Source organism: Drosophila arizonae, chromosome 3, assembly GCF_054131065.1.
Source record: "Drosophila arizonae isolate 15081-1271.41 chromosome 3, UAZ_ARI_1.0, whole genome shotgun sequence".
In the NCBI taxonomy this organism is placed as follows: Eukaryota; Metazoa; Arthropoda; class Insecta; order Diptera; family Drosophilidae; genus Drosophila; species Drosophila arizonae.
The window spans coordinates 24,088,045-24,115,692 of record NC_142923.1 but is presented as its reverse complement, the minus strand read 5'-3'; the positions used below and the strand labels follow the sequence as shown (position 1 = coordinate 24,115,692).

The 27,648-nt window shown below is 35.4% G+C and overlaps 1 protein-coding gene across 5 annotated transcripts; it reads left to right on the top strand.

The window, feature by feature from the left end:
* On the top strand, window positions 1–26,894 carry DIP-eta (Dpr-interacting protein eta). 5 transcript variants are annotated; one of them, XM_089465994.1, is made up of 13 exons: window positions 10–378; window positions 7,877–8,086; window positions 9,027–9,231; window positions 10,537–10,634; window positions 12,837–12,982; window positions 13,043–13,104; window positions 16,167–16,325; window positions 20,779–20,907; window positions 20,997–21,134; window positions 22,893–23,045; window positions 23,113–23,166; window positions 24,201–24,293; window positions 25,341–26,894. In XM_089465994.1, exons 3-13 carry the CDS (start codon window positions 9,099–9,101, stop codon window positions 25,553–25,555), a joined length of 1,380 nt encoding a protein of 459 aa, XP_089322120.1. In that variant the 5' UTR covers window positions 10–378; window positions 7,877–8,086; window positions 9,027–9,098; the 3' UTR covers window positions 25,556–26,894. The 5 variants fall into 5 exon arrangements, with proteins under 5 accessions (XP_089322124.1, XP_089322120.1, XP_089322121.1 ...); XM_089465998.1 differs by lacking the exon at window positions 7,877–8,086 and having other exon boundaries at window positions 1–378; window positions 24,201–24,281; XM_089465995.1 differs by lacking the exon at window positions 7,877–8,086 and having other exon boundaries at window positions 9,033–9,231.
* The last annotated feature ends 754 nt before the right edge of the window (window positions 26,895–27,648 follow it).

Here is a 27,648-nt window from a genome sequence, read left to right as displayed (position 1 = left end):
CGACAGCACGACGACGAGGACACAAACGATTTGCTTCCTCCCATTCACATGTCTTCGGCTCGCTGCCGCGCTGCTTCGTGCTTGACTCGTGTCGACTGTCAGTTTCAGTCTGACGACGACGTTCGTGGCGAGCGGTTGTGCTGCAGTCGAGTGTGTCCCGGCGCGAGTAACTAAACTAGAAACTCTCGAGTGTTTCACGTTCGCAACAGTTTGTTGCATTGACAAAAACATGTTGAAAGATAAATGTGAATTATAAGTGTTACGGTTGCAATGTGAACTGACAACGCTTGAGATTAAATCAAAAATAATAAAAAGCGAAATCCATGAAAACATAAACAATTTATGAGAATGTTCTCCAATTGCTGGCATAATTAATAAGTAATTAACAACAAGTTGCATAAATGCATTGCAATGGGGAACGAACGTAGCATACAACAACAAGTACTAATAGGAACAACAATCAAGTTTAGAGCACGCTAGCGTTTCGCTCGCGTGTTTAGACGCGCATCAGCTGCAGACGCGCGCGTTTTTTGCCGCTTGTTGGCAATTTAGTGGAGGCGCATGCTTTGCTGCGTGTTTACTGTAATTATATTTAAAAACTAGAAAGAAAGCAAGAAAGATGAAAAACTAAAGCCATGTTATTTATGCCAGTACTTACAGTTGGCCTAGCCACACCCACCCAGACACACACACTCTCAGCCCAAATGGCTGGAGACGGTCAGTAGTCACAATAGTCGCGCTCCTGTTGTTGTTTCGTGGCTGAACGCGTGTTTTTGATGTGTATATGAAATATGAAATTTGCCTATAAATGTGTCTGGCACTCTGGCCATGTTTATTGCCTGCCCCAGCACACACACTAGAGCTGCCGCCTGTGGCATGTGGTGCATAGTTTTAGGCGTGCACAATTGCAATTGCATATTTCATGTTGGCTGCAATTTAAAGTTCATTGATATCCATAAACCGCACTCGCTAACGAAGCCGGCAAATGGCTAACGACATATCTCCAACAAAACATCACAACCACACACACGCAGACAGAGACAGAGCGAGAGAGAGAGAGAGAGACACTCTAATGTATTATACATGCTGCCACATTATTACAACATTTGTTGCAAAATATGTTTGCCATAGATTTTTTCGGTCGTTCGTTTGGTCATTCCCTCTCGAACTTTGGGCCATGTTTGGCCATGGGTCTCTGGCACTTTTTGTGTCATTTGCATTTTACATAAACTTTGTCTGCATTCGATTGCTGTGTTTTTGTTGCTGCCCGTTGCTATCGAGTTGATTGCGATCGCATTTGATTTTCGAGGGTGTCGGCTGCAGCTCAGGTGTGAGGCCGTGCTGCAAAGGAAATGCGATTTCCCAAACACACAATAGATTCGCCCCGTTCGCCCCAACATGTGCAAATGCATAATTCAATTACAGCAAACCAACAAAACTTGATTCACTCAGCTCTGGCGCGTTGCATATGCTACTTACAAATAGATGTTATTTAGATTTATCGAAATTTTCATGGAAGATGTGAGTCGAAATGCTTGGAAAAATACAATCAAACAGGCTTATAGCTTTAGCTTTTTGTAAATTCCATTCCAAGTATTGAATATGTCTCGAAACCCTTACAAATTGTGAGAACAATAGTGTTCATACTGAATATGATGTTGCTGCAATGAAAAACTGGTTATGCTATTTTATATATTTTTTATATACAATTTATTTATATTTAAATTTAATTTATTTTATTATTTATTTTAATTTATTTATATTTAAAATATATAAAATATTTTTGTATATTTTATAATTGCGCTTTATTTTTATATTTAATTTAATTTTAGTTTTAATTTTTTTTTAGTAACTAATATTTTATAAATATGTTATATTAAAATTTATATATATTTAAAAAAAATTTATATATGCATATGCATATATGCATATACTTATATTAATATTTTATATCAATACTATATTAAATTATTTTTTGTATTTCGATGGGCGTTAATTTTTGGATTTAGCTACCAATATAAGCAATAATAATAATATAAATTAAGAACAATATATATTTATATAAGGCCGACATACGTTTCAAGTGGAAAATATGAAAGGCTAGTTAGGGTTTCATGCAATATACGATACAAAACTGTAAGACGATAAGCCCAAATAAATATACAAAGCTGTAAGACGATAAGCCCAAATATTACAATTAATTAAAAAAATAATCAAGTTTGGTATTTTAAACAGGCTTTATTACAATTCCTCTGGAAGCTCATTTGTGTGCCAAAATATTATTGCTTTTATTATAAATATCCCAATTTTTAAAATTAAAATATAATATTTTATTTTTATACCCTGAACCCATTTTCAATGGGAAATCAGGGTATAATGGTTTTGCTTTTTGCATGTTTTTATATTAATATTGTGAATGTGAATTACTCAGGTTCTTATTGTAAAGTTCTTGATCTTCTCTCTTTCTCTGTGCTTGATAGAAGAACAATTTTGCCATGTTTGAAACGTGATTCTAATTCAACCCTTTATCCCCATAAATATGAAAGACAGAATTTAAGATCTGCCAAAAAATACTTTGGCCTCTAGCACCTAAGATAGGAACAGCCTAGACAGTCTCCAGACTCTAATCTCAGTATGATATGATTCGAGCCTTGACTTCAGATATGGTAGGCATCGTTTTGAACTATATTCTCTTTCATGGGCCTAATACTATATTGCATTTATCTGCACATATATTAATTTTCCTAAAATATAGCAGAGACCTAAATTCTAAAAACTGACTTAGTGATCAGAGCACGAATTAATTTAGTCAGTAATGAACGGTGAATTCTGAGCCATTTGCTAAGCTATTGATTATGCAGGACTAAAGTTCTCTCAGCTTGATGAATACGAATTATTTTTGCATGACTAAGTAATCAAATGAGCGTAGGGATTCGCCTGTTACATAAATCCCAATGTGCACAAGCTGTTATCTTTAGATAAGGCCCATGCTGTTTTCGACTACATTTGATTCCATGAATTGTAATCAATTAATTTTTGTTCTGCAATGGAATTTATAAACAGATTATCTTAAATAGTTCAGAGCTAAAAATTGCACAAGAATTTCCAATTTTGATTTATAATATTTGCCTTGTGAGATACACTAAACACAAGTGACAGCCATTTGAGTAGAGGAAGCAGCAAATCATGCAACCAGATAGCAGACAACAACATACACACTCACACACTCATGCACGCATCGCATATATACATATGCATATCAAGTGGTTCCAGCTCCATTACAGCGGCTGTTATACATTGAGACCCACTACAAGCTCGAGTCCGAGTCCGAGTCCGACTCCAAGTCCACGTTCTCAGTCAATATCAGTAAAAATTCGCTCCAGTATTTTGACAGAATGGCAAAAAGAAAGCTGCCCGACCTTCTTGCCCTGCCCGGTTCCTTCAGCTCCACCTTCGTATCCTTAGTACTGAACGGACTCTTTGGCATGATGTGGCACAAAGTGCAGGCAACTCCCTTGGCTTATTATGCCACTTGCTGTCGTTGTTGTTGTTGTTGGCGTTGTTAATAACAAGCGATAATAATCAACTTCCGTGCTGAAGGCGCTTGTGTATGCGCGAGCGACAGAAGGAGAAAGACAGAGATAGAGAGAGAGAGAGAGAGAGAGAGACAGGGAGTGAGAGGGAAAAAGGAAGTGAGCAAAAACGTTGCATACCTCAAGGCGCCAGCGGGCAGTAGAACATTTATTCCGCACACACATAGAGAGAGTGGGAAAGAGAGGGAGGGAGAGAGATAGAGAGAGGGAGTGAACGCAGTATATGCAAATTTTGATGAAAATGATTTTTGAAAAATGTCGAAGTTGCATCGCGATAAAAACGAAATATATCACGTGCTAATTAATGTGTGTACGAGTGTGTGTGTGTGTGTGTGTGTGCGTGTCTGCGTTTGTTGCAAATTGAAAATGTATGCAATAAGTTGTACTCAATTGAATATTTGGGGCATTCGCTTGAGGCAAGAGTGCGTGTGCGGTTCGTTTGCCCCATTTGTGGAGCAGTTGATTTTTTTTTTTTTTTTCTTTTCTTTTCTTTTTTTGCTGCTGCTGCTGCATAGCCTCAAGCGTGTTAATGCAAACACGCCTCAATTTGACCTTGGGTGCTTCGTGTGCTAAATGACAACATCAGCACTGGCAGCAACAACAACAACAACAGCCGCAGCAGTTTCATCATTTTCTCTGGCAGTCACAATACTTGAACACACACAATTTGCACATCATTTAGCAGCTGATTATACAAATTGTACGGCGTATAGCTGAGCTCTGCACGGCCGGTCTCTCGACTTTGCATGCTCGAAGCAATAAGCATAATATACGAGCGGCCGACCCACGGCCAGTGCGATATACAAAATTCCATGAGTAGCGCTTATTATAAGCCATAAATTTTGACCAAAAAGGAAAATATTTGAATAAGCCAGAGAGCTGCGCGTGGCTTGGCCAGTCTGCTCATATAAAAAATAAAGACTGAATTTATTTTTGCCAAAATTGAAGCGTACAACTGACTGCGGATTTTCTTTAAGCCAGCTGAGCTAGATATTTAGCTATAAATATAGACAGTAACTTTATTTTATACGAACATTTTTCTAATATTATTATTTTTTTTTTTTTTTTTTAATTTATAAATTTTTATAAGTAGCTATGAATTGGCATATAATTTAAAGAATATTAAAAAATTATAACAAAATACATAAAAATATTGTCAAGAGGATTCATTAATTATCGAATTAGTTATTTTGTTATTATTATTTATTTATATAATTAATTTCTATATTTATTTAAATAGTTTAATTTTGACACAGCTGTGCACAGCCCATTCGTCCATTATAATTGAGATATTATTATAATGTATATTATGAATGTTAATTTTTAAACTAGTGTTAATTTGTTAAACAACAGTAATACACAAATGTATTTTTTAAAAATATTTTTTCAAAATTAATTAGATACTTGAATATATCGTTGTAAGAATATTCTATAATTCATAATGTAACTTTGAAAAATACATAGACTCTCACCGGATCTATCCTTGCAAACGACTCTTGGCTCTTTTTGCAAAATGTATTCCATTCGAGGCTTCCTGCTGCAATCATTCTATTAATTGTCAAAGAAGCAAACATATTTTAGCAACACTATTTCCCCAATAAAGTTTTCAAATTTTAAATTTAAATTTTTTAAGTTTATTTGGGGAACAAAATTTAAGCCACGATAAACGAAGGGACGGTATAAGCGGAGTCGTTATAGCCTATTATACTGTAATTCCTGCATAAGCTACTTGATATGTCTTCGAAAGTATTCAGTTGCTGTCGTTCTGTTGCCTTAATTCAATATGTTCATCAGATTCACTAGATATCTACACCAATCGCTTAAAGCTAATTAGTTAATTATAAGTCACTTTCCTTATATCTACGGATAATTATAGGTTATACTACAGTCCATTCACTCGCTATTTATAGAGAGTACCATTGCATGTGAAACGACTTGAAAGCAGGAGCCGAAAAAAACTCTTGGCTGGCATTAAAGTCAACTTTCTTCTCATAGGCCGCAACCGACAGAAACAATTTTAAAATGACATTTCATTAAAATTCTTAGTGTTGTCGTATATAACATATTTTTTGTTCCTGCCTGTGTTTTGTATTGATTTTCACCTGCAATTGAAAGCAAAGTTGCTCCTGCGTGTGTTTGTCCTTAGTTCACACTGCCTGTGCTGAGGCCTGAGGACTCGGCTGGCTGCCCTGAAAACTCGACTACCGAAGCTAAGGCAAGCCAAGGCAACGGCCAAGAGACCATACTAAAACTGTCTACTAAATAGGCCTAGCAATATTATTAATAATTTAGAGTATGCGGCCCATGTCAGTTTAGTTGCATGGACAGGTGGGCTGGCTGGCAGGTGAGACAGCCGGGGTAGCCGTAGCCAGACTGATGCCTGGCTCATGCTAATACCCTCGCTATTAGCTGGAAGTATTGGCCATGTAAATCCCATTTGCCGAAGCCCTAGCAGGGCTCCGTGTGTCGCCTGCGAATCTGTTTGTTCAGCTAATTGGCATTGCGGCTCTCTTTTCCATTTAATTTTTTTTTATTCATGTAACTGGAAATTCAACTTAATTCGAGGCAAATTGTCAATGTGCAAGGGAAAGGAAGAGCCTGTTCGAGCTGCTGCATAATACATTTCTCTGATTGAACATTGACATGCCATAAATGTAAATTAGAATTCAAAGCCAACTTTTATTCCACACTGAAATGTCATATTTATTTATTTGCTCGCATAGATTTCTGTTTCGGACATTTGTTAGCTTGTTAAAAATGTTGCCCAAATGAAGAAATCAGTGAGTTTTTGTTTCACATTAGACTTCTGTCTAAATGCATCGTTGATTGAGTGACTTATCATCGAACAGACACTTGTCTTAAGCTATTCAACTGGAATTGCTTCTATGATATACGAGTTGAATGGAATTTGCAACTTAATACTAAGAGCAGATAAATTAAAATAAGAAATTGAATCTTCAACAATCTGTCAGATTTTTGTTCTGTGCAGTTAAAAGTATAATATTTATATTTTTTAGAGACACAATTTTACATGTGACTGACAGGATTTAGTATATACTAAACTGTTCTTATATTTGACTTTTCTGAAGGTTTTGCCCGTGCTAAGATAAAATAACAAATTAAATTATTATATAGGATATTATATATTATTTTATATTTAATATGATATGAATTTATACTAACTATATTTACATTATTTATATATATTTATTTTAATAATAATAAATCAAATAGAAATGTGTATATTTTATATCATTTATATTATTAATTATATATTATATTATATATTATTTTATGTTGAATATGATATGAATTTATATTTACGATCTTTACATTATTTACTTATAATTATTTTGATACAAATAAAACAAATAAAAAAAAATATATTTATTTTAATGAAAGCACTAATTCAATTGAACATAAAAAATGATTTCTTAGTCCTATTCAAATATCTAAAACATATATCAGCTCCGCATAGATTTTGTATGCATAGATCAGCTGCCATATTTACTCTTTCCTTTTTGTAAGGCCATATTGAAGATGGAATTATCGATTCTCACATACTGTAGTCCAATGTATGTAGTTATAGTATATAGTTAACAGACAAATTGCGGCTATGGGTTAAACGATCAGTTTAAATATTAAATATTATTATAAGTAGGGTAGAGGCAGAGTGTTGAAGAAGTCTGAAGAACTTATATGAAGAACTAACACAAGGATTTCAGGCATGGATAATTAATAATTATAATATTTCCATTAGTCCTATAAATGTTTAAGAAAAGAAACCACAGACAGCAATTACTGAATTTTAGACAATACCCTATTGCGACTCTCTATCTCTTTATGCTCTTTCTGTCTATGTACATGTTGTAGAGCAGAAAAATTAACATTTGTCAGCTACAATCTCTTTTCTTCCCTTCTGAGTGAAGAGCATACCGAACTCTTGCAAAGGGACTGCCATGATCATTGTATGAAAGCTTTGATCGACATTAAGAATATGAGTGTACATTTACAATCGTATGCTACATGTATGATCATTTTTAAGTCTGTATGCGAGCTTATCAGCTCATTTACCCAACTCTTGAACTCGCGCTCGGACTAATTCGATTTTGATCGGCTGAATATTCTCCCCCGAGTCATATACGATCGCAGTCTCACTTGTTTGTTGTTGTTGATCCCCTCTAAACAGCCAAAGATCTCTCTCTCTCTCTCTCTCTCTCTCTCTCTCTCTCTCTCTCTCTTTCTCTCTGTCTCTCTCTCACTCAACGCTATTCTACATTCAGTTTGCTCATTAATCGACTGCAGATGACATCAAATGGCAATGCCATCAAAACTTCTACTTGAATATTATAATGCTATGCTAAGGTATCTTGGAAAATTGAACGTGATTAAGTGCTATACTCCCATGCAACGGCATCCAATTACAGCTGCATTGCGTCAGGACTATATCTATATGGCTAACATGTCACATGCACTCAGCTGCCTGCCTAAGAGTAGGTATTAGACACGGCGAAGGCAACTATAAAGCGCAACTATTTCCAGGCTCAGACGAACGACGACTTCTATATAGAGTGCTGCACGATTTTATGCTTTATTTACGATCCACACGATGCAGTTAGGCAGCCCACACACACACACACACACTCACACACACATACACATTTGGACGATGCAGCACAAACGAAACATTTCATTTCCGTTCCATAAACAGTTTGGGCCCCATGGCTAAGGCAGAGGCCAAATGGAATGAAATGAGCAGAGGCAACAGGAATAAGCGGGAGGGCATCGAGGTCGAACAACATGCAACACCTTCGCCAGATAGTTGCACGGGTCGGAGTTAATTTCAAACAGCTGCTCGCCTATACAATTTACAGAGCCCGAGCACGCAAAACTCTTTACAGCTGGCAGCTTCAAGTCCTCGACCAGAGCTGATAGCCGGCATATATTATAGTTAGGAGTTGGCAGGAGAATAACCGGGAATCGGAATACGAAAGGCGGAAGGCGGAAGGCGGAAGGCGGGCAACGGGTACCAATGGGCGCTTTAAACTTGAAACTTTTTAATTTAGCGCATTTTCGACGGCATTTTTACGATTGTTTACCCAGCCAGCAGGCCAGTTTGGCCCAGCCTAGCCCGGCTCTGGCCTGCTTGGCCTTTGCCTGTGCCTTTGCCTGTGCCTTTGTTTTGGCGAGTTTCGATTCTATTTTCAAGTACTTGCTGTTGAACTTTTCGCTGTTTGCACGCATAAATAACAACAGCAAAACCGAAACTTTATGCCAATAGAGGCGCGCTAATGACTGCCAATTATCAGGTCGGAAATGTTTATAGAGAGCAGCCTAACAGCCTAGCCGGAAGCCTGGGTCACTGAGCCTTACTCAACCCCCCCTCGACGGCCTCAGCCAGAGTTCAAGTTTACAGTTTCACATTCCATTCAGTTACAGCTCTGACCAAACATGTGAGCTGTGCCTCAATTTTAAATAAAATCGAATAACACGCACAACTACGAAATGCTCATCAAATACATCAAGAGACGTGCACCGGCCAATGCCTGGGCGCATACAATAAATACCTTGGTGCTTCTCTCGCTTTTGTGCCAGATATGCGATACGCAGAGAGTCGACGTGCCAGCCGAAGTAATTGGTAAGTAAATTAAACAAATTATTTAAAAATAAAACATAATATTATTTGGTTGAAATATTATCAGAAATATTAAAAAATATTAAAAAATTAAACTCGCTTAAAAATATAAGAGCTATTTGAACATTTTTTATATGAAGCATGCAAATAGTTCAAGAAAAAAATTATTAGAATGGCAATTCATAATAATAATAATATTATATTGAAAAAAAAAAAAAAAAATAAATTTGTATAAACGTATTTTATATATATATATTTTATATTCAACATAAAATATATATACATATATATTATTGTGAAAAAACAAATAAATAAAAAAAATTCGAGTGTTTTGCATTTCTATTTGATCTTTGAATATTTTCAATAAAAGTTTAAATATTCTGTTAATTGATCAATTTAAGCTTTCATTTTTTTTTTTTTTTTTTTTTTTTTTTTTCTATGGAGCCATACCATTTTATTTACACATTTTATTTTCTTTTATTTTTTTATTTTGATTGCTTTTGTTTATTGTACCGCTCAGTTTGTGGATCCATCGATCCTCTAGGGCAGTTCTATCTACAAACGCTCATACATTTTTCATTAGTATTAAAATTTGCATTCTAAAACTGAAGTAAAACACTTCTTCGTATTTTATTTTATTTTTTTTTTTTTCCTTAATAAAATTTATCTACAAATCCCTTGCGTTATTCACTTTTCCAATTAAATCTCAGTCAGTTAATCGAAATAAATTCACTCAAAAAGTAAATCAATTAACTAATTAATTCAATTAATGTAAGCCAGTCACTATGTTGTTTAATCTATCAGTCTATTTATCAAATATATATTTACATAATATTAAAATGTTCGTTCAAAAATATATAAATGTTTTCTAAATATTATAAAATAACAATAATATAAAATGAACAATAAATTCAAATTATTGAATAAGCTCAACAAAACTTAAATTAAATAATACACATATAAAAATAATAGTAAATTAATACACATAAAATAAAAATAAGAATTTACAGTTTAACACCATTCAATAGTTAAACAAGCGAATATAATCCTCCAATAAAATGCGACAATTAATGCCGAAATAAATATCTGAAATTCATTCACTCAAATTAAAGCATACAAAATGCAAATAGGTGATATCAAAACAAAATGAAATGATTCACATTATAATAAGCTTTGTAGGGCGCGTTCAATTCTCGTTTGTGTATATATTTTTTTTTTTTTTCGATTTGCCCACTTTATTATATGGCAATTAACATTGATTCGTTGAGCTTATTAATATGACAAAATGAATCCTCTGCTCTATTACAGTTGATCCCAAATTCAGCTATCCCATTGCAAATGTGACAGCGCCGGTGGGACGTGACGCCTTCCTCACATGCGTCGTGCAGGACCTGGGACCGTATAAGGTACGAAAGAGCTCCATCAAATCACAGATAACCCCCAATGCATACACATATACATATATAGTATATATACCAATTCGTAGCGCCCTCGGCATCTGCCCTCTCAGCTCAATTACACACTCAATAAGCAGCCACAAAAACCCAACCGTTCGCATTAATATTCATTAGCATTTTAGCTACAGCCAGACGGTCGTCGTATAATCTCAAAGACCAAATCTCGACACCCGGACTCCGACACGGACACCAACACGGACACGGACTCGGACGCGAACAACCCAATTGAAGGGAATGGAAATGAAAGTGAAAATACAAAAGCAAAAAGAATGAAACACAAAACAAAACATAAATACAAATATGGAGAGCTTAGCAATAACAAAAGCGAAAATCACATAAAAAGTAATTGAAATATGAGTGCGAATGTGTTAAGCAGCGGAGAGGGGAGGCAGTCCAACTCGAGCACTGCTCTAAGGGGGGTTCAAGGTAATGATGGTTGTTTAGGGGTTCGACTCGTGCTTCATCATTTCACCTGTCTCGCTCTCCATATCTGTGCCTCACGCTCTATATCAGGCAGGGAATTGTGTGATGTCTCAAAAGCCAAAGGTAAAGCAGCACTGAAGCGCAATGCTTTGTTCTACCAGCAACAACAACAACAGCAACGTATAGCTCCCCTAATCCGACATCAACACCTCCATCCACATGCACAATTAAGCGTTATGCTGCTTAAAGATAATTGAGCAGGCACTTGGGTATAATTACTTATTTTATGCTGACAGCATTTCGGTTATTTTCCAGACCCAAAAGTTAAATTCCATGCTCAATAATTCATTAGCCATCGATATATACATAAATATATATATATCCATATATATCTTTGTCAACTGAAATTGAAATCGAAATTAACTAATATGACTTGACGTGTTAACATGTTCGCTCAGCTGAGCCCTCAAATTGTTTTCCGACTTCCGACACATTTACACATGCAAGCCCCTGTCTGTGTGTGTGTGTGCGTGTGTCTCTGAAAGGGTTATGGAATTTCTGGGAACCTGTGAACCTGACTGCCTATTAAATGTCCAATGTGTATATACCAAGGCTCAGATTGCATGCTGCGTGCTTTATCGCATAATAATTTACCCGCGTAATTGTACAATTACAAGCGTATGGGTGTGCATGTGTACGCGTGTGTGTGTGTGCGTGACAAACTCAAGCAGCTAGCTAATACGACTCTTAAATATTTTGATATAGTTCTTGGAATAGAAATTCACATTATTGTGGTGCAGTGCATGCCCATGATTTAACAGTGGTAGAGGAACGTAAATTAGACAATTAATTGACGGTATACAAAGTATTTTTTGATGCAATTAATTTAAATATATATATTTAGAGTATAATAAAAATGGGGGTACAAAAAATACATAGAAAGGAAAATTTTGTAGAGTATTTATAAAAAGATATATAATATTTTTAGAAAAGGAAGAATAACGGATTTAACAGTAATTTTAAAACTATCTAAATAGATTTTTAAAATCAAAGTAAATAAACTTCAGTTTAATATTTACAATATTTCTATATATTTCAATATAAAAATTAAGTTCAAGTTATTCCATTGAATTTTAAGCAATACAAAAAAATTAAATTTAATTTTTTTTTTTTTTTTTTTGAAAAAAATTAGATTTTGTTTATTTTATTTTTAAATTTGATATTATTTGAATTTAATATTATTTTAAAATTTTAAGATAAGCTTAAATTAATGAGATATGTCCTAAGATATTTTTAAAGCCCTGTAAAAGGAAATTCCTTTTTGTAAGCCGTCAAACCTATTTATTTAATTTATTTAATTAATACTATTATAGCTTAAAAATGTTTTAATGTTTAATTTTTATGTAATTTCATTTATTAAATAATAAATAAATCCATTAAAAATATAAATTAAATTAAATATAAATATCATATTTTGTATTTTTAAACGTTATTTGAATATACAAAAAAGTAAACATATCTGATATAATTCCATTTCTCTTGAAAAACCTGCCTTATGTCAACTCATGTCATATATTATGCCTACTCCCATAAATGGCTTATATGAAATATAATACCTTACATATAGACAAAATTAACCCCATAGACTATTTACGTCATATAAATAATATTTAACTGTCTATTTAACGCCCACTGATATAAAGCAATTATGTTGTTCTTCCCACACAGGTGGCGTGGTTGCGTGTCGATACGCAAACGATTTTGACCATACAGAATCATGTAATAACAAAAAATCAGCGGATTGGCATTGCCAACTCGGAGCACAAGACTTGGACGATGCGCATCAGGGACATCAAGGAGTCCGACAGGGGCTGGTAGGTGTCGAATGGGCAGCCGAATTAAGCAGCTTAATAAATTGTGTGCGATATTTATAGGTATATGTGCCAAATAAATACGGATCCGATGAAAAGCCAAATGGGCTACCTGGACGTTGTTGGTAAGTGAGCAGAGGAAGATGTTTCCAGAAAAAAATGCAGAAAATGCAAAAAAGAAAAACGCAAACACTTTTGCCTTTTCCATTTCGTTTGGCAAACAATCATACGCCTCGTTGCCAGGGCGGCGCGCTATTGTTCGCACTCGGTTTTCAACGAATAAAAACTACGATAAAAAATATAAATAAATATATATATGTGTATATATATTCATATATACGAGTGCACCAACGGTGCCAACAAAACGTTTCCGCGAGAGCGAAGCGGAGTTCGCTGCATGGTTTATGAAATTTCGTTGGCTAATGCCAACGTGCGCTCGACCCGCCCCCTTCCACGGTTTCTGGCTCAGCTCCCCTGCTTAAACATGTTTAACCGTCCACTGAACCGCACAAATTGTTGATTTTGAATTAAAACGGCGCCCGGTCCGAATGCGAAGCCAAGAAATGCATCGGCAGCTGCTGCGAGCTGGTTGTCCATTTGTGGTCTTCAAATGCATCCCCTCTTCGACATTCACGCCCACGTCCACTCCCCCTACACACCCCAACTAGAACTAGCCACTCTGCAGCGTGCTGGCTAAATACCTTTCGCTGGCAAATCTAAATCAACGCGCTAAATATTTTAGAGCCGCCGCGAAGCCACGGGCCTTGCGCTCTGCGCCAAACACGAAAAACTATAATCAACTGTGTGTATTTGCAGTGGATAATCAGCGCACCACAGCAACAGGAAAAGGAACGAGCACCGTTCGATAGGGGTCAGCGGCGGCGCGGGCGACTGTGGGCGCTGATGATTTTCGTGACCAAGTGCAGTTAAACAGCCGACGACAAACGGACGGACGGACGGCAGGGGGCGCACTACTTGCCAGCGACATCCGTTTGAATGCCGTTTCCCAAATACACACATACATATATACGCATTCGTACACTCATACACACACACACACACACACCCATCCACACTCGCTGTCATACAAAAGCCATTCGACTCCCTGGTTGGCATTTAAGCTGATGAACGCGCTGCAGCTCGCAAATTTGTTCACACAATCATTTTTGCTTATTAAACAAACATTAAAAATGACAATTGAAAATCAAGCAGGAGCATTGCAATCGTCCGTTAACAACTGCATAATGCTCATTCATGGCCTAAATGCTTTCAAATTCACTTTCCGATTTGCCAAAATTTGTGTAAATATATTTATACATATACATATACATATATTATTTGTCTGTAACTCAGTAAAAGATGCCAATAGTAATTTAATCGTTTCTTTTTTCTTTTTTAATTTTAAAAAATAAATAGTGTTTTTTTTTTTTTTTTTTTTTGAAATGCTGAAATGAAACAAACTGCATTTTGCTGGCATTTTATGTTCTTATCGATATGAGGAAACAAAAGTAAAAAATAAAAGATCAAATATAAAAAATAAAAAAATTAAATTAATTGATTAACAGTTCATTATACAGAAAATATTAAATTAATCACACATTAAAAAAAATCAAAGAGCATACTTGATTCATTTGGTCCTGACATAGTTCTCAAATATGAACTATCGTTGAGTGCCTGAAAAGAGAAAAAAAATATTTTTTGTTCATTGAATGTTTTTACTACACAGAATTATCATTTATTTTATTTAAATGTTTTACTACAAATATTATATCTTCCCTAAACTGTGGAGCATACGTAATATTATAAATTATAAAATATAAAACATTAAATAGAAAATATAAAATACAAACATAAAATATAATATATATAATATGATATATAAAATATAATATATATTTATAATATATATGTAAATGTTGGCTCCTTGATTTTTTAAGAGAACTTATAAAAATTTTTTGTTAAACATTAATTAATTTTATGTATATACAGCTTTTTATAGTTTATAGCACTTCAATCATTACACATTATTTCGTATTTATTTTCCACTCCACTCTCAGTCATATTCAATAAGTTCAGTTGAAATTCGTACAAATTGGTTTTCGCTACCAGCATTAATTAATATGTTAAATATGTTAAATTATTTTCAACTTTCTGGTGCTTCAAGCATTGCATATTCCTTTGTATATTCTCCATTCAACTCTCAGTCAGTTGAGTTGTTACCCCTTGTATGTTGATTGCAATCCCTTGTCCGTGCGACTGTTGCGTTACGTTGCTCAAAGCCAGTCCTATTGAATTTTGATCCCTGGTCATTCAAGCCCTTGCTATACTCCTTGCTCTACCTCTAACCTTGGCCACTTAATGACCGTTCAGTGGTTAGCGCAGTTCCGAGCGCACAGTTGGATGCGTCAGAGCTGTATACTCTCTCTCTCTCTCTGTCTCTATCTCTTTGTCTTTCTGTCTCTCTCGGCTGCTCTCTTTTCCCCATATAACAAGCTGTTTGTCAACACCAGCACATTTTTTGGTCATTTACTGACCACATAATTGCGGCATATTATATCCCTATACAACAGGCGCCTATTCCCCCCTGCACCCAGTGCATGCCCTGCGCAGCCCTGTCCCGCACTGCCTTCATTGTTCATTTCGCTTGCTCCAAACCGCCCCGCCCCTTGATATTTCAACGGCATTATTACGTTTTCCTGGTTCATAGGTTTTCCGCTGAGGTCGCAAACATTGCCCGCTGTGGTCGTGGTCATATTACGTGTATATTTAATTTTTTTGTTTTCTGTTCTTTTTTTTTTTGCTGTTTCTCTACCTTTCTTTTTTTTTTTGTGTGTGTGTGTGAAAAGTTTGTCCTTTTGAACAAAGGCGCAGACAAGGATGCATTTGTGCCGTGGCAAGGATATCTTTGGGGACGCATGAATATGAATCAGATTGCCAGCTGAGTGAAAAATGAGTGCAAATTATTTAAATGCAATTTAAAGAAAACATTTTTAAATACAATGCGAATGCAGCTCATATTATATATGTCTCTCTCTCTCTCTCTCTCTCCCTCTGTCTCTTTTCATGTATTATGTAATGGCATTCTTCTTCTCTTTTTAAATATTTGTTATAAACATTATCTGCAACGTCGACCGTCTGGCGGCCTCGATTGGAATGCCAAACCCGATTGCTGCTGCTGCTGCTGCAGTACCGCCGGATATCCTAGATTATCCTACAAGCACGGACATGGTCGTACGGGAGGGCAGTAACGTGACGCTCAAATGCGCTGCTACCGGTTCACCAGAGCCGACAATTACATGGCGACGTGAAAGTGGAGTGCCCATTGAGCTGGCCAACGGCGAGGAGGGTAAGTCAGCAATGGGGCAAAGTTTTTGGGTTTGGAGTATCGCCATGGTCATATGCATGCATGACTCTCTCTCTCTATCTCTCCCCTCGTCGCTGTCTACACACACACAGTTGTATAATTATATATATATATATAAGTGTGTGTGTGAGTGGGTGTATGTGTGAGTGGTAAGTACTTTCTGCTGTTGCGCTGCCATCGCCATCGACTGCCGACTGCCGACTGCCGAATGCCGGCTGTGCTGCATGAGGTTCGCCCGCCAACATTTTGGAGTACTTTTACACAAAAAGGTAGCCAACGGCTGGGTTATGGCCCAGCAGACAAGTGCACAGCAGGCAGGCACTGGCGACGTGGCTACGTGGCCAAAGCACCTGAGCCCCTGTTCCCAGCCCGTTTGCAAACCAGCATATTTTCGCGAGTGTCGATGTGTTGGTGTCGACGCGTAGCCGGCCCTCAGCTTATGCCGATGATGACGTTTGATGGCTGCACTGACAGAATTAGCGAGTGGCCAGCGGGTCGAGCCTACACATGTCCTAACCATTGCCATTCTAATTGGCCTTGAATGGGTCTCGTGTTTCCAAATTTAAGAACTCAATTGTTTGTCGATGATTTGATTTGGCGCAATTTAGTTATTATGCAGCCCACTAAACCCTATGATGGTAGCTTAACTATACTAAAATTAGTTTAAATTGACACTAATTTGGCAAATATATGAATAGTCTTTAGGTATTTATAAACAAGTTCTAGAGTACTATGTTTTCATATGAAACAGTGATTCTATGAATCACACATCGGATAAAAAATGAAACAAATTTAGACATTCCAATAATAGAAAGGAATAATATATAATTTTTTATGTATGTTCTCATGTACAAATATGTATTTTTGGTGTGAATATATTCATTACTTTTAAATTCACTGATATGACAAGACACTCATTCGCCTTTTTCTTTGGTCATGATTGCGTCTAGCTTTATAGCTCTGAATAAAAATATGTTGATTATATTCACTACGTTTTTTTGTTTGTAAAATTATTGGTGAATACATCTTTTTCCTTGTGTGAATAACTCATTATCTTCTGCACTTAACAATGTATTGTTGAATATACTCATAAAAACACTCATGAATATACTCATGTATTCTGTCATTAATATATACTATATATTTATAATATATAATATAATATATAATATAATAATATATATAAAATATATATGACTATTACACATGTAATGTATATTACCGATACATAATTCATAATTTCACTAAAAAAATATATAAAAAATAATAATAACAATAATAATCAATGATTAATGATTATTTCTGAGTTCATTTTGAACAGGAATGCGAAATAAAAAAATAAAAAATTTTGTTTTTCATAGATATTTTATATTCATGATGAGTGATGAGAGCATTCTTATCAGATATAAATGTTTGACTATAGCATTTCTTAGCAAATACTTCTGAATCCAACGGAACTCATAGAAATGCATCTCGTATTACTCTTGCAATATTCACAACACTCATTCTTGGGTCTCTTTCTATTCACAGACTTTCAGACATAAATAAACATGTTTATCATTTGCATCTTGATGTTCTTTCATCTGCTGTCGCACTGTCAATGCATTTCTGCTTTAATTAGCTGTCAAGCATTATCTAAGCTCTTAAGCTGCTAAGTCATTAAGGCAAGCATATGGGATTATTAATTTCGCTCAGTGTAGTCCATTGCATGAGCTATGCCACATAAACAGGTCGTGCCTCATCAAAGTCCCACACGAAAGGCCGATATCAAAGGCTCCATAGCACAAAAAAAAGTGTAGAGCCACGGAATGTAAAAACAAAAAAAAAGTAAAAAATAAAAAAAGCGGTCAAAAAATGAGCATTAATAGAACAAAAGTTGGCAAAATGACCTTTTCACCGGAGCTTAAATGTCTGCTACCCTATAGAGGGCTGTCCAGTTGTTCCATTGAAGTGCCCGCCATGCTTTTTATAATCTGCTCTAGATGATTGTGTGTTGATGTTTATCCATTATATATCTACATATAGAAGCTTAATGTGTAAGTGTGGCTCAAAAAATGGTTGTTTGAATATTTAAAATTATCTTATTAAAATTTGTAAAAGGTCCAATTAATTATTAAATTATATTTAATGATATATTTTATTAAAAAAAAGATTAAAGATAAAAGTTTATTAATAAAAAGATTAAAAATTAAGCAAATTATTAAACAAAATGTCTAAATGATCTTCCGCTTTAACTAATCTATATATTATGGGATTATATTCGTGGAACAAAGTGATGTTTTAGAAGTATCAGAACAGGATTTACATAAATGTTAATAGGTGTAAAAAGCTGATAAAAACATATTTCTCATGAATTTTTTTATTTTTATAATAAAATCTCTAGATTATTCATGCTTTTCAGGGTATTCCAATTTTAACAATCATTAGAACCCATAAACTAACAATAAAGCTGATCCCATTTTTAAAGGAATGTTAAGTGTAAGTTATAAAGAAGAACAAAAAAAAAATATTTATTTTAAAAATAATTATCATTCGAGCTTGTCGGAAGTAAAATTAAAAAAATAAAATAAAAAATAAAAATAAAAATATAAAAAAAATATATACATATTATTCAAGAAAGAATTTTTAATGAAATATTATCCGTAAATATTAGCGTATTTTGAATGCGGCTTTTTCTTTAAAGCAATAACGAAGTTCTTTTTGTTTTCAAATTGCCTGCATCGTTAGCGGGGTAAAAGTTTCGTTTTTCATTTGAAATTTGATTATTTGGTTTGGTTGCTCAAATGAAATCGTGGCGCCCGACTGTAGTTTTCCCAATTTCGTATATTTTTTATGCTGTTTTAGCGTGGCGCGACTTTGCTGTTCATTTCAACAAAATTACACATTTTTTCGTGGCTATTACGTTTAATGACCGCACAAAATGTGTGGCTAATAAGCAATGCGATGGCTCTATGCTCGCATTAAAGCCGAACTCCGAAACGGCTGCCGGTGACCTGTGACCTGAGTGAAATCAATAAATGAAATATCAGCTTATTAGCCGTAGGAGTATTTCCCGCTATCCGCTACCCACCTCATGCATAACTATATCAAGCGCAAACTAGCCAGCACTTCCGCTTCCGTTGCACCCAAACACACACACACACACACACACACACACACAGACACAAAGATAGAGGACATAACCATATCATGATCATGATGCACTTGCAGTCTGGGCTGCTACCGGCTTAGCCAACCAACTACTATGCAATTTATATAATAAAAACCGAGTTCGACTCTCAAAACAGGATATTTGCGTAAAGCTCACAGCCAGCCCATCCGATTCCCTCATGTCCGGCGTCGTCGTCCTTTGTGTAGGCCACTTCGCAATCGGGGTGCCCAGCATCATAAAAGTCGCTAAAAGTTTGCGCTTTTGTATGCAACTTTTGTTGTGCAAAATAAACTGAATGGCCAACTACTAGTTGGGCGTACCCCAAATGCATAAAAGAGCTTAGCAAAATGTAATAACTATCATTACATGGCTAAACAGTTTGTGTAGCTACATTCACTAGACACATTTCCCGTTACAGCTGCTGTAATTGCATGGAAAGGATTATTTGCGACAAGACAAGTCTGACAGATAACTGTTGTTCAGCGTACTAAATGGAATCACTTTGGAATAGTATTTCGATTAATTAAAGTGTTTTAGAGAGCATATTATCATAAATCATAATGGCTCTAGTATATAATAATAATTGTACAAAAATTATACTTATTTCATATGTTATTATTATTTTATATTATTTGAAAATATACATTTAAAAAGAAAAGCAACAAAAATAGTTTTAAATAGTTAAAAAACAAAATTAATATTAAAAAAAAAAATATGTGTCGTATAATATGTATATACTGAGCAACAATTTATTCATTTAAGAGTCAAAAGTAAATTTAAAATAAATAGTAAGAAAATTATGAGTATTATTAGTATATAATTTATTATTTATTAATTCAAAATTTAATTATTTAAATTATTATATTTCATAAAAATTATAAATATTTGCTATTTTGATCGCATAATTTATTATTATTGATTTCTTCACTAATTTATTTATCTTGTTTTATTATTTTATATGAATGTTACTGGAGCTTTATATAATTTGATTATGTTTTATTATACTATATATTTTTAAGACTTATTTAAATGACATAAGATGCCATTATCATTATAATTAATTCAGCAAGTATGAAGTATTGTAGAATGAAATGTATTATTACGGTGGTGACTAAAGAAAAGGATCCAATGAATTTGGCATTTAATACAATAATTTAAAATTCGCAAAAAGAGAATCGAGAGAGAGAGAAAGAGCGAGAGAGAATAATAAAACAATCGATAATAGAATTAAATTACATAAAATTAATTATAATTTCCTTAATTTCGCTTATTTCCTATAAATAGTGGCCAGCATTGAAGGCACTGATCTGATCATACCTCAAGTGAAGCGTCAGCATATGGGCGCCTATCTATGCATTGCCTCGAATGGAGTGCCGCCCTCAGTGAGCAAGAGGATAACTCTCGTAGTGCATTGTAAGTATATAAAGATACAAATTAATAGAAAGCTACAAAATTCAAGAAAAAGGTGTACATCATTTAAATTATCTACTATTTCATTTCAGTTCCTCCCATGATCAGTGTGCAGAATCAATTAATTGGCGCCGTGGAAGGCAAAGGTGTTACACTGGAATGCCAATCGGAAGCCTATCCCAAGTCCATCAACTACTGGACACGTGAACGTGGAGAAATTGTGCCACCAGGTAAATGATATAAACCAAAAATATATTCAAATACCAATAATATTCCTGTTAGAGCTTTGCCACTTTTTTATGGATTTATAAACACTAAAAATTACTAAATTAATTTTATATAAATGAAATTTCATTTACCATTCCAATATATATATACAATTAAAGTCAACCAAGTGACGTGTATTTCAAATACCAAATATAGTTTTCAACTATATTTCAACTGGAAGCCAGCTGGCTGACATTTTAGTGTCAAATATGCTAATGAAAATTATCATTAAGCAATTCATAATCCGCGACAAACGCATTACCAGGCGACAGCCCATTCATGTGTTTGTGTATATGTGTGCGTGTGTCTACTGTAGAGTCCCAATGGATAACGACCCCTAACAGGCTAATGCTAACCCAAACCGAATTACCAGCTAGCTGATGACCGTTGAGTGCAGAGCTCGCGCGAAAAAACTTTTTAATTAGCTGATTTAGTAATACGAGTGCGAATTACATTTGAAACCAACCCACACACATAGAGCCCGGATAGAGGATTCCCAGCCAAACCAGACCTAATGACGTTTGCCAGCCACACTTCAGCGGTTACTCTGTCTGGGATATGTGTGTCTGCCCACTGCAGCATCGAGAAGAGCAATTTATGACTTGTTGTACCTTGGATGCATTTTAGATAGGGGTTATAGGTTTATGGCAATGCGTGAAATAGGCAGAAAAAAGTAATCGAGAATGCCTTTAAATATATATATTTTTTTTTCTGATTATTACAATTTCTAGATCTGTTTGTTTTTATCCAACCAAATCTTGGAGAATGTAATTCATGTGAAACTCAAATTAGATATTTCTATACATTTTTCGTAGCATAAACCAACATTTGTATACCCAGAACCCAATGGAATGATGAATGAAAATGGGAATGTTGTTATAACAGTATTTAAATCATTATTTCATATATATATATATTGAAGGATTGAATGAATTGCGAAACTAGATACTCGCTCAGGCTATATTAGTTAGTGACGTCCAAAGATCTGCTATTTTCAGGAGTAGAACTAGGAAAGGACTTAGACGTCAATACTGCGAAGACAAACTGAGCAGGCTCTTGGACTTTAAGTCCATCAAATATACCCATTAACCATCTGTGACATTTTCATCCTAAAGGCTCTATTCCCTTAAGATAGATTTTCGTTATTCCTTATTTTTCAGAGTCTTACAAAATATATTGATTTAATTTCTGTTTAAGTTAAAGGCAAAACCCTAAGCCGCAAATAGTTATTAAACATTTATAAAAAAAAAATATATATATATATATAGGCAAACTTTAAAAAAAAAAAAAAAAAAAAAAAAAAAAGAATAGAATATAATGTAAATAAATAAATAAATGTATTCTTTTTACTCCTGCAGTCCACAGTATCTCCCAGTCAGGCATTCTCCACCAGCATATTCTCAATTATTTCATTCAACATTTACCATTTAGCCATAAATGTAAATAAATAAATTTCATTTGCACTTTGTTTCTGGCCTATCTCTTAACTGCCAAGACCAACGTCCCCTTCACCCCCTTATCAGCTGCCACATGGCCCTTCACTTCGGTTCATGCATTAATTTTCCAGTCCAGCTCTGCTGTCAACGCCACTTTGCACACTTTACCTACTTTCGGGCAGTGCGAGTGACATGCTTTTAATTATTGTATTTCATAACGCAAAATTTCAATTATATATTAATTAGTTGGTTATTTTTTCTGAATTATGCAAACGATTTTTGCAGGCGGCAAATATTCGGCAAATGTCACAGAAATCGCCGCCTATCGCAGCTCCATGAAACTGCACATCAATCCCCTCTCCCAGGCCGAGTTCGGAGCGTATCGCTGCGTGGCCAAGAACTCGCTGGGCGACACAGATGGCACCATCAAGCTGTACAGTGAGTAGCAATCGAATGCCTTGTTTATAATGAAGTTACGTTAGAGACGCGTATGAATCTCCCACAGGAATTCCACCAAATGCCGTCAACTATGTGGAGAACTTTGAGGCGAGACACAAAGGTGAGTGAAAAGATCTAGGCATGGGTCTGAGAGAGTGAGGAGGGAATGTTGGAGAAATATAAAATATAATAGAAAAAATAGTTTGGCGTTTAAATTCTCAATCATAGCAGACACAAGAGCTACAAATTTGATTACAAAATTGAGATGGGGCTGCAAGAACTTTGATTTGAGTTGATTATCGATTATATATTGAAGATGAATGCATCAATATTAAAAAATTTCTTAAGGCATCAAAAGTTAAAAATTAGTTTAGCTTGAGCTCTAGGAATAACCTTGAAACATTGAAAAAAAAAAAAAACAAAAAAAAAAAAAAAAAAAACATTATACAAGACTACAGAAATAATCATCGATCATATATAGAACATAAATATATTAAGATTCAATTATCGATAATATTTAGAACATAAATACATTCCCAACTTAGACACATGCTATAGACGTAGCTCCTTAGTTTTCTAGAACCATACAACTCTAGCTCTACAGCTTTAACGGTTTCAACCCAGCCAGATCTCAACACAAGCACAAACCTCGTGGTCTTGTAGAAGCCAAAGCGTAGCTGAGTTCAAGGGTGAAAGATGGCGCGCGAAAAGCGAGATTTAATAGCCACTCGGCATAAATTTAAGATGAGCGGCAAATATTTCACTTTGCATGGCTGGAATCACCCACAAACACACACACACACATACAAACGTAGAAAAAGGAAAATAGAAACAAACCTGGTAGCTGGAAGCAAAAAAGCATAAATAATTCATTTGGCATGCAAATCCGTTTCAAATCGTCAACGCCACAGAAACAGGTGAAGGGAGACTGTACCTGGATTTTTTTTTTCTTTTGTGGGTGGTGGCACAGTGTGGGGTGGGCCTGTAAGAAATGCAAATGGAAATTGGGAATGGAAAAGCAACAAAGTTTGCCACAAGTCTACAAGTTTTATAAATATGCATTAAGTACAGATACTTTTGAAAGCCGTCATAAAAATGAACTAAAACGCAATTCCAATATTTCACTTCCCCCCTCACCCACCATAAAAAAACTAGGAAAAAAGCGCACGAAAAGCTCCGAAATGTATCATTCGTCCAGGGCGCAGGAGCACAGCGGCGAGGACACTGAGAATCCCGGTAAGCGAAAAGGTAAGCCAAGTCAATCTGCTCATCTCTTGGGCTTCCCTAGCTGTGGCTGTGGCTGTGGTTGTGGCTGTCTCTGTCTCTGTGTGTGTGGGTGTGTGTGTGCATCGCACCGATTAGGGTTACGGGCCATATTTCAAGCATTTATGCTCCACTGGCCACGCCCACACTGGCAAACAATCCACGAGCCCCTGCCCTGCCCTTGCCCCTGCCAGCTGCGGCTTAACAGGCCACTCGAGACGAGACAAAATGCCATAAAGAAGGTAACTCTGGGACATTGTGAGCTGTTTAACAGATTTTCACACTAATTTGCAAGCCGCAAGACCAGCAATAAAAAGAAATCGAAATCAAACCACCAAATTTAAGGCAGTGGGAAAAGGTTGTGCAAATAAGTGGAAATAACGAGGAAGAGAGAGAGAGAGAGGGAGAGAAAATGCTGCACAGGTAAAACTTTTGCCCAGCATAATTGTATATCAATAAACACGCTCGGCTTGGCTTTCGGGCAATTTAATGATTTGTAAATACTTGGCCACAATCAAATAAATTCTATTGTGGGCCAACTGAAGGCAGTTAAATGTGGCTTAAGTGCTTCAAGTTTTTGGTTTATTTCTGCCTCCTGCACGTCGTCAGTCTACATTTCTATTTTGCTATTTTTATAGCCTAATTGAGCCATGTTGAATTGTAAAAGTTGAGAAGTTAAATTAAATGTGAATTCATTTTACGTTAAGGTGCGGCCTGGATATTTTTGCTGAGAAGCGAAGGCCAATTTCAAGGACTTTTCTTTTGGGTTTGTCAAGTCTGTCTGATTCTCTGATAAATGAATGTACTTGCTTCAGCTCAGCGGCAGCAATGTGTTGGCATATGTCAGTTAACGAAGTCATGAAATCACAAAATCACCGCCCAGCTAATCACTTGAACGCCGCCAGCCACGGCCCACAGGACATCACTCGACAAGCTTAGCCAATTTCCGCTGTTAACCCGGCAGGGCCATTAACGTTTCTCCACTCTTCCACATGAACGCCGCCCCACCTCGCTCGCTCCTTCGGTCGCCAGCCGATTTGAGTCTCAGTGCCGAGGGTATTGACAACATGTATGGAGCATCGGCAGCTGTGTCCCAACACCCCAGACACACTGGACAGACGCTGAGCTGGCTGTGCCCCGCGATGCTGTTGCTGATGCGCTTGATGTGGCGGCAAGCGCTGACATTGACGAGGCAACTGCGAAAAACTCAACTGGCATTGTTGCCACAAACACTGACACATGTTTGACACAGACGCGAATCGCTAACAGAGATTAGGGAACAGCAGCAGTCGGAGCAGGATGAACCGGAGTTCAAGCTGAAGCTGGAACTGAATTTGGATTTGGAGTTGCGATGATGCGGTGTCTGGCTTGATTGAGCTTGTCAATTGGCCAAAAGCTGGTGCCCTGATTTATGGCGCGTGGCTTGGTTAAAGTTAAAGTTGATATAAACATATATCATAAAAAAAAAATAAAAATACAAGTAAGAGTTGTAGCTACTATATAGATATAAATACTAAGTCAATCAGGCTTCCTAACTCCCCATACGCGTGCATGTTTAAGCTGTTGAATCTTAGCATAAGTTTAGCCTAAATTTAGCAGAATGTAATATACACAAAACAAATAATATACACATAATATATTATAATATTATTAATATAGAATATGGCACATGTACATAAAGGTACAGCAAACAGATTGTCGAGTTAAGAGTTCGTTTGTATTGTAAATTTATAAAGAGACTGTATGTGTGCAAAGTAACATTTAAACGCGGCTAAATTGGATGCGAAACTCAAAGTATTCAAGTCAACTAGCTTCTAAGGGAACTCTCGGAACGGGCTGAGCAGAATATCATATGCCATTAAATACAAATAATCAAGCGCAAATAGCAACAAGTTGACATGAAACACCTTAAAAAAAAAAATTAAAAAAAAAAAAAACATTATATATTAATATTATATATCTACATAGTACTACAGCCCATTGAGAATAATATCAATAGTAAATATTTGGTTAATTGCATTAAGTTCTTCTCTTCAGCTTCCCGGCTCGAAATCCGTTCCAAAGGAAAAATTAAAATTGCAAAAATAAATAAAGACATAAAAACAAAAGCAAGCATACCACATACATATCATTTATAGTTCATAAAATAAAAAAATAAATAAATATATTTATATAATGCGTTAATTATTTGTTCGGCAAACAATATAATATTTCAATTATATTTACAGTCTTTAAAAAGCAAATAACTGAGTTAATATTGTAATATACGTAGTATATTAAAGACACAAGCGAAAATCTCTTTAAACGAAAAATTGCAGCACAGCTTAAATGAATTAAAATTTAACCAATTAATTAATATATATAAAAGTATGTATTTATTACCGAAGAAAAAAAAGTGTTATATAAAATGCAAATAAAACAAGTTGAGCAAATAAATATATATTTAAATATCTATATATGGTAAAGCTACTCCAATGTATATGTAAATTTAAGCAACACATGTAAATGGCAAATCGACAGGAATATTTATAAAATAAACAAGAAATAAACTTTAAAGAGTTAAGCGAAAAATGTGTGTTTTCTTTTTTTATTGTTTTTTATTTTTTTGTTTTATTTTTATTTTGGTTGGAATGTGTTTGCGTTTCATACCAGCACAAAATACTTAGTTATTTTGAACTACTTACAAAACGGATGGCAGCCGGCTTGATTTGCCCGCGCAGTCCATCAAAATGCCAACGCGGGCGCATAAATTTGAAATATATCCCTAGTCTAGTGCTAAAAAATCAAATTAAAACAAGCAACAAATGCGAAATAAAACCAAAATTCTTTCATTAGGAACGCTTTAAGTGCAGTGCAGCACGCAAAAACTAAACATAGCCAAATAAAAAAAATAAAACAACTGGGCAAAAATGGAAAAAAGTGGGAAAAAAAAGCTCTTCAGGCTCGCAGCTCATAAAAACTCGAGCACTTTGGGTATGTGCGTGGGTGTGTTTGTGTGTGTGTGTGTGTGGGTATTACGAGTAGTTTTTATTACATTTGTTTCCAGGAATTTTCAAACATGCCAAAACAGCTGCAACCACAACCCACCTTAACCAACTGAGCGGGTTACGTTCAATGTTTTTGTTTACCCGGCGAAGCCAACGCGTTTTTACTGCATTTTGATGGAGTGTGTGTGTGTGTGTAGAGTATCATGAGCCATGTATATTGTGTGCAAATATCTGTCAGTTATTTTTCCCTTCACACACACACACACACAAGCACAGGCGCGCGCACACATGTGAGTATATGCATACATGTAATACATATAAATCTCAAGGTTAAAATGTTGTAAATATGCATC

Coding starts and splice junctions, on each gene's coding strand:
- DIP-eta (XM_089465995.1), top strand. CDS start 9,099: ATGCTCATCAAATACATCAAGAGACGTGCACCGGCCAATGCCTGGGCG. Junction 13,105..16,166: donor GGGCTACCTGGACGTTGTTG/GTAAGTGAGCAG, acceptor CTGCTGCTGCAG/TACCGCCGGATATCCTAGAT. Junction 21,135..22,892: donor TGGAGAAATTGTGCCACCAG/GTAAATGATATA, acceptor CGATTTTTGCAG/GCGGCAAATATTCGGCAAAT.